This window comes from Erythrolamprus reginae, chromosome 10, assembly GCF_031021105.1.
Source record: "Erythrolamprus reginae isolate rEryReg1 chromosome 10, rEryReg1.hap1, whole genome shotgun sequence".
NCBI classification, from domain to species: domain Eukaryota; kingdom Metazoa; phylum Chordata; class Lepidosauria; order Squamata; family Dipsadidae; genus Erythrolamprus; species Erythrolamprus reginae.
This window is the reverse complement of record NC_091959.1, coordinates 20680786-20688524: the sequence shown is the minus strand read 5'-3', so window position 1 is coordinate 20688524 and position 7739 is coordinate 20680786. Positions and strand designations below refer to the sequence as shown.

Here is a 7739-nt window from a genome sequence, read left to right as displayed (position 1 = left end):
GCCTTCCTTTCTTCCTTCTCCTTTCCCTTCTTCCTTCCTTTCCTTTCCCTTCCTTCTTCCTTCCTTTCCCTTCCTCTTCCTTTCCTTTCCCTTCTCTTCCTTCCTTTCCTTCTCTTCCTTTCCTTTCCCTTCCTTCCTTCCTTCCCTTCTCTTCCTTCCTTTCCCTTCTCTTCCTTCCTTCCCTTCACTTCCTTTCCTTTCCCTTCTCTTCCTTTCCTTCCTTCTCTTCCTTTCCTTTCCTTCCCTTCTCTTCCTTTCCTTTCCCTTCCTTCCTTTCCTTCCCTTCTTCCTTTCCTTTCCCTTCCCTTCCTTTCCTTTCCCTTCTCTTCCTTTCCTTTCCTTCTCTCTTCCTTTCCTTCTTCCTTCCTTCCTTCCTTTCCTTTCCCTTCTCTTCCTTCCTTTCCCTTCTCTCCTTCCTTTCCCTTCTCTTCCTTTCCTTCCTTCTCTTCCTTTCCTTTCCCTTCTCTTCCTTTCCTTTCCCTTCCTTCCTTTCCTTTCCCTTCCTCTTCCTTTCCTTTCCCTTCTCTTCCTTTCCTTCCCTTCTCTTTCCTTTCCCTTCCTTCCTTTCCTTTCCTTCTCTCCTTTCCTTTCCCTTCTCTTCCTTTCCTTTCCCTTCTCTTCCTTTCCTTTCCCTTCTCTTCCTTTCCTTTCCCTTCCCTTCCTTCCTTCCCTTCTCCTTCCTTTCCTTTCCTTCCCTTCTCCTTCCCTTCCTTTCCTTTCCCTTCCTTCCTTTCCTTTCCCTTCTCTTCCTTTCCTTTCCCTTCCTTCCTTCCTTCCTTTCCTTCCTTCTCTTCCTTTCCTTTCCCTTCTCTTCCTTTCCTTTCCCTTCTCTTCCTTTCCTTTCCCTTCTCTTCCTTTCCTTTCCTCTCTTCCTTCCTTTCCCTTCCTTCTTTCCTTCCTTCTCTCCTTCCTTCCTTCCTTCTTCCTTTCCCTTCTCTTCCTTTCCTTTCCCTTCTCTTCCTTTCCTTTCCCTTCTCTTCCTTTCCTTTCCCTTCTCTTCCTTTCCTTTCCCTTCTCTTCCTTTCCTTTCCCTTCTCTTCCTTTCCTTTCCCTTCTCTTCCTTTCCTTTCCCTTCTCTTCCTTTCCTTTCCCTTCTCTTCCTTTCCTTTCCCTTCTCTTCCTTCCTTCCCTTCTCTTCCTTTCCTTCCCTTCTCTTCCTTTCCTTTCCCTTCTCTTCCTTTCCTTTCCTTCTCTTCCTTCCTTCTCTTCCTTTCCTTTCCCTTCTCTTCCTTTCCTTTCCTTCTCTTCCTTTCCTTTCCCTTCTCTTCCTTTCCTTTCCCTTCTCTTCCTTTCCTTTCCCTTCTCTTCCTTTCCTTTCCCTTCTCTTCCTTTCCTTTCCCTTCTCTTCCTTTCCTTTCCCTTCTCTTCCTTTCCTTTCCCTTCTCTTCCTTTCCTTTCCCTTCTCTTCCTTTCCTTTCCCTTCTCTTCCTTTCCTTTCCCTTCTCTTCCTTTCCTTTCCCTTCTCTTCCTTTCCTTTCCCTTCTCTTCCTTTCCTTTCCCTTCTCTTCCTTCTTCCTTCTCTCTTTCCTTTCCCTTCCTTCCTTTCCTTTCCCTTCTCTTCCTTTCCTTTCCCTTCTCTTCCTTTCCTTTCCCTTCTCTTCCTTTCCTTTCCCTTCTCTTCCTTTCCTTTCCCTTCTCTTCCTTTCCTTTCCCTTCTCTTCCTTTCCTTTCCTTTCCCTTCCTTCCTTTCCTTTCCCTTCTCTTCCTTTCCTTTCCTTCCCTTCTCTTCCTTTCCTTTCCCTTCTCTTCCTTTCCCCTTTCCCCCTTCCCTTCTCTTTCCTTTCCCTTCTCTTCCTTTCCTTCCCTTCTCTTCCTTTCCTTTCCCTTCCTTCCTTTCCTTTCCCTTCTCTTCCTTTCCTTTCCCTTCTCTTCCTTTCCTTTCCCTTCTCTTCCTTTCCTTTCCCTTCTCTTCCTTCCTTTCCCTTCTCTTCCTTTCCTTTCCCTTCTCTTCCTTTCCTTTCCCTTCTCTTCCTTTCCTTTCCCTTCTCTTCCTTTCCTTCCCTTCTCTTCCTTTCCTTTCCCTTCTCTTCCTTTCCTTTCCCTTCTCTTCCTTTCCTTTCCCTTCTCTTCCTTTCCTTTCCCTTCTCTTCCTTTCCTTTCCCTTCTCTTCCTTTCCTTTCCTTTCCCTTCTCTTCCTTTCCTTTCCCTTCTCTTCCTTTCCTTTCCCTTCTCTTCCTTTCCTTTCCCTTCTCTTCCTTTCCTTTCCCTTCTCTTCCTTTCCTTTCCCTTCTCTTCCTTTCCTTTCCTTTCCCTTCTCTTCCTTTCCTTTCCCTTCTCTTCCTTTCCTTTCCTTTCCCTTCTCTCCTTTCCTTTCCCTTCTCTTCCTTTCCTTTCCCTTCCCTTCCTTTCCTTTCCCTTCTCTTCCTTTCCTTTCCCTTCTCTTCCTTTCCTTTCCCTTCCCTTCCTTTCCTTTCCCTTCTCTTCCTTTCCTTTCCCTTCTCTTCCTTTCCTTTCCCTTCTCTTCCTTTCCTTTCCCTTCTCTTCCTTTCCTTTCCCTTCTCTTCCTTTCCTTTCCCTTCTCTTCCTTTCCTTTCCCTTCTCTTCCTTTCCTTTCCCTTCTCTTCCTTTCCTTTCCCTTCTCTTCCTTTCCTTTCCCTTCTCTTCCTTTCCTTTCCCTTCTCTTCCTTTCCTTTCCCTTCTCTTCCTTTCCTTTCCCTTCTCTTCCTTTCCTTTCCTTTCCCTTCTCTTCCTTTCCTTTCCCTTCTCTTCCTTTCCTTTCCCTTCTCTTCCTTTCCTTTCCCTTCTCTTCCTTTCCTTTCCCTTCTCTTCCTTTCCTTTCCCTTCTCTTCCTTTCCTTTCCCTTCTCTTCCTTTCCTTTCCCTTCTCTTCCTTTCCTTTCCCTTCTCTTCCTTTCCTTTCCCTTCTCTTCCTTTCCTTTCCCTTCTCTTCCTTTCCTTTCCCTTCTCTTCCTTTCCTTTCCCTTCTCTTCCTTTCCTTTCCCTTCTCTTCCTTTCCTTTCCCTTCTCTTCCTTTCCTTTCCTTTCCCTTCTCTTCCTTTCCTTTCCCTTCTCTTCCTTTCCTTTCCTTTCCCTTCTCTTCCTTTCCTTTCCCTTCTCTTCCTTTCCTTTCCCTTCTCTTCCTTTCCTTTCCCTTCTCTTCCTTTCCTTTCCCTTCTCTTCCTTTCCTTTCCCTTCTCTTCCTTTCCTTTCCCTTCTCTTCCTTTCCTTTCCCTTCTCTTCCTTTCCTTTCCCTTCTCTTCCTTTCCTTTCCCTTCTCTTCCTTTCCTTTCCCTTCTCTTCCTTTCCTTTCCCTTCTCTTCCTTTCCTTTCCCTTCTCTTCCTTTCCTTTCCCTTCTCTTCCTTTCCTTTCCCTTCTCTTCCTTTCCTTTCCCTTCTCTTCCTTTCCTTTCCTTTCCCTTCTCTTCCTTTCCTTTCCCTTCTCTTCCTTTCCTTTCCCTTCTCTTCCTTTCCTTTCCCTTCTCTTCCTTTCCTTTCCCTTCTCTTCCTTTCCTTTCCCTTCTCTTCTCCTTTCCTTTCCCTTCCCTTCCTTTCCTTTCCCTTCTCTTCCTTTCCTACTTTCCTTTCTTTAACTTTCCTTCTTTCCTTTCTTACTTTCCTTTTCTTTTCTTTTCTTTCCCTGTCCTCGTCCTATCAGGACAGGAAACTTTCATTTCAGGAATGAACAAATCCTACATCTGGGTTAATAGGAGAGCTGTGATTTCTTTTAATTTCAGTTTGCTCAGCAAACTAAGATCAAAAAACTCTTAGAACTGACCCTGGTTCCTTCTTAGCCTTGCATGTAAAAAGATCCAAGCAACATAGGCCAAGCCATCTTTTCACAGCTGAAGAGCCATAAGCATTTGAAACAATCCCAGTTTGAAGGAAAGCATTACTGGCCTGGAGAATCAGTTAGGATATAAAATGAAGGCAAAGTGAAAAATAAAAAGACTCAATCAAGAAGTTAGGAAAAAGTAAAATGTAACCAACAAGAAGGTGGATAGCTATCCTGCAACAGCTGAGGGGTTTTCTGAACTCTTGGAAACTTTCCCTCTTCTTTCTAGGGAAACATGATTTATTTTTCTGTTTACATTTGTTGTGCTCTACGTGTGCTCACATTGCGCAATCCAAGATTATTTTCACCTCTCCTGATGGCCTGATAAATCTCCAGAGGCATGAATGCCACTACAACAAAGCTGGAAGCATGACAAGTTCCCAACGGAGATGCCATTAACTTTCAGAAAAATCTGATTTATGGGCTGACCTCTCTATAACCACTCCTTCTAAAGCGAAAGAAAGGAAACCATGCAGCTTTTTAAAGTACCGTTAAAGGGTCAGGGTGGAAACTGGACATGTAGCAAGTAGAAAGTACAGTATCTCCCTTGCTTGAACATTAAGCAGAATTAAGAAGCAAAATGACAACATGCTATTTTAGGCTCAAACATGGAAACCTTTGATTCTACCTTCAGTGGAGGAACGGTTGGTGGAGATGATGCAGCTTATAAAGTTGGCCTTCTCCGGGTCCCGTCGACTAAACAATGTCGTTTGGCGGGACCCAGGAGAAGAGCCTTCTCTGTGGCGGCCCCAACCCTCTGGAACCAGCTCCCCCCAGGTATCAGAGTTGTCCCCACCCTCCTTGCCTTTCGCAAGCTCCTTAAAATCCACCTCTGTCATCAGGCATGGGGGAATTGAAATTTCCCCTTCCCCCTAAGCTTATAGAATTTATACATGGTATGCTTGTATGTATGATTGGTTCTTTAAATTGGGGTTTTTAAGATTATTTTTAATATTAGATTTGTTCACATTGTCTTTTTTATTGTTCTTAGCCGCCCCGAGTCTTCGGAGAGGGGCGGCATACAAATCTAATGAATACAAATGCAAATAAAGATCGCTAAATTAATTTCTTTAATTTCAGACAAGCACACACACACACACACCATATCTACATTTATCTACACAACACATGGAAAATCAGGCCTCTCGGCAATGACTGCCTAATATTAATACAGACATTTGGGTAAGAAAGGCCCAGTAATTTGAATGTCTGCGGAGATTCTCAATTATCCAGATAATGGTTGTCCAAAATGCTTTTTTTCCAAAAAGCCACTGGACTTCCTTGGGTTTTTGTCCTTTGAAAATGTTTGACTTTCCATCCAAGAAGCTGAGAACTGAATCAATCATCCAAGAGCTGAAGAAGCTTCTTGTATGAGATGCAAAATGTTTGCAAAGCGGAAAACAAAATCCCCCCAAGAAAGTCTAATGCCTTAGAAAAAGCACCTTTGGGATTTAAATCTCTTTCATCATCCTCTTCCTCAATTTTCCAGCAGTCAAACACTCATCTTGGATTATAATCTCAATCTACCTTCCCGGCTTTAAAATTAAAATAAGGGAGGAAGCTTCGTTTCAACATTCAGAATATTCCCCGGGCTACAACACTCAGAACATAACTGAAAAAGAAAGAATTGTTTTGTTCTGATCTTAGATCACACATCATTTCCAGCTTGGCAGGTTGCCACATCCCGAGTCTTCACTGATGTTCCTAGAGACGATGCCATGATCATCAACACTCCCATCCCTGGTTATTTGCTCTCCCTGAGACATCAGAGATTTGACTCTCAACTTAAGAAGCCAGATTTGAGCTGAGAAATGTTTGCCGAAGGCTTCAGATCAAGGAGGCAAAATCCTTTTTTTTGCAATTTTGGAATCAAAATTCTCTTCTCCCTTGAGGGGCTACAGAAGTATCGCATCCTTTCATCACCAACGCTTTGTTCTTTACCGCAACGTCCAATCTGATTGATTTAGGGGTAGTCAATCAAATGATTACTTTTTCTATTAGGAATAGAATGCCTAAAGCTTGAAAAAATTCTGACATCTGATTCTGAATATAGCAACTGTGGCAAGATTAATACACTGCTCAAAAAAATAAAGGGAACATTGATTGATTGATTGATTGATTGATTAGACTTATATGCTTGAATGTGCACAACAGCATGTGAATTTGATTGTCAATCAGTATTGCTTCCTAACTGGACTGTCTGATTTTACAGAAGTTTGATTTAACTTGGAGTTATTTATTTTATTTATTTATTTATTGGATTTGTATGCCGCCCCTCTCTGCAGACTCGGGGGGGTTAACAACAGTAATAAAACAGCATATTATAATAATAATCCAATACTAAAAACAGTTAAAAACCCATTATTATAAAAACCAAACATACATAAAATTGTAAAGGCCTAGGGGGAAAGAGTATCTCAATTCCCCCATGCCTGGTGGCAGAGGTGGGTTTTAAGCAGCTTACGAAAGGCAAGGAGGGTGGGGGCAATTCTAATCTCTGGGGGGAGTTGGTTCCAGAGGGCCGGGGCCGCCACAGAGAAGGCTCTTCCCCTGGGTCCCGCCAAGCGACATTGTTATATTCTGTTGTTTAGGTGCTCCCTTTATTTCTTTGAGCAGTGTATATTTCCCCACTCACACAATCCCCCTTCCCAGTTTCTGACAGCACTAAATGCGGCAGGCCTGAAGATCCAATGCCCAAAACGTCTTCCAGGCCTGACAGGGACCCTCCTCTATTTCCATAGGTTAAAAAAAAACACCTGTTATCTCTTACCTGCCGAGTTGCAAGGATGCTTCTGCTCCAATAGTAAAGCATCTGGGGAAGATTCAACAGGGCACCAATTGTCACGGTTGATCTAAGGCAAAGGGAAAGATGACAAATTAACGAGAATCTGCAGCCTATGCATTCTCTCTTTTTCTGTTTTAATTCTGCTTTTATTGCTTTGAATGCTCTAGGGATAATTCAATTCAATTCAATTAATTAGATTTGTATGCCGCCCCTCTCCGCAGACTCGGGGCGGCTCACAACAATAATAACACAATATATAACATATCTAATAATTAAAAGTCATTAAAACCCCCTTGTTAAGAAGAAAATATACACACAAACATAATGATTGTATCATTGTATCAGTAACTGGATTTAAACATGCCTGGGATAAACACATATCCATCCTAAGATAAAATACAGAAAATAGTGTAAGGGCAGACTAGATGGATCATGAGGTCTTTTTCTGCCGTCAGACTTCTATGTTTCTATGGTTTTAGGCCATTTTTAAAAACTATTTTACTGGATTATTTTCCACTTCCCATGAGGTGGGTGGCCATATAAATTTGATGAATGAAGCAAGTTAACAAATTCTTATTTCAACTTGGTTTTTTTGTTTTTTAACGTGGCATATTAATCTTGTGCTCCAAAAAGTGATGGGGAACCTCAGGATAAATGCTAATAACTGCTTCATTCCCCTTATGCTGAATTAAAAGCAAAATCAATACGATTCCTATTCTGTTACATATTTCATTCAGACACATTACACTAATCAACACCAAAAAAAAACATCAACTAAAGTAACATGTCTGTTTTATGAAGTTTGATGTGCCAAATCAAAAAACATGCTTAGTTTTGCTCTATCACATAAAGTGTCTGATATAGAAGCATTTTTGTTATTACATTGTTTCTGATATGTAGATTACTGTTTTCTTAACGTCACCAGTATATTTCTTATACCTTATAATAATGATGCTACTTCGTGGAAACTATACCTGCTACAGAAAAACTATATACATTTTTTAAATCAAAACAAAAAAAAAGCGATTCAGAAAAGTACAAGGTCAACTGCGATGATTACCTAAAAATTTTTTTTGTAGACCTATGTTATGTAGAAACCTAACTCTTTGGAGAAGAAGGGAGGGGGGGGAGGGAGGGAGGGAAGGAAGGAAGGGAGGGAGGAAGGGGAGTGACCAGGTAGGGA

General features: G+C 42.0%; 1 protein-coding gene across 6 annotated transcripts in view; it reads right to left on the bottom strand.

The window, feature by feature from the left end:
* AKAP13 (A-kinase anchoring protein 13) overlaps nucleotides 1–7739 on the bottom strand; it is a 371269-nt gene that overhangs the window by 110445 nt on the left and 253085 nt on the right. For all 6 annotated transcript variants that reach the window (XM_070763468.1, XM_070763470.1, XM_070763469.1 and 3 more), the window contains one exon: nucleotides 6542–6623. In XM_070763468.1, the coding sequence (XP_070619569.1) occupies nucleotides 6542–6623 (82 nt within the window). The remainder of the gene's footprint in view (nucleotides 1–6541; nucleotides 6624–7739) is intronic.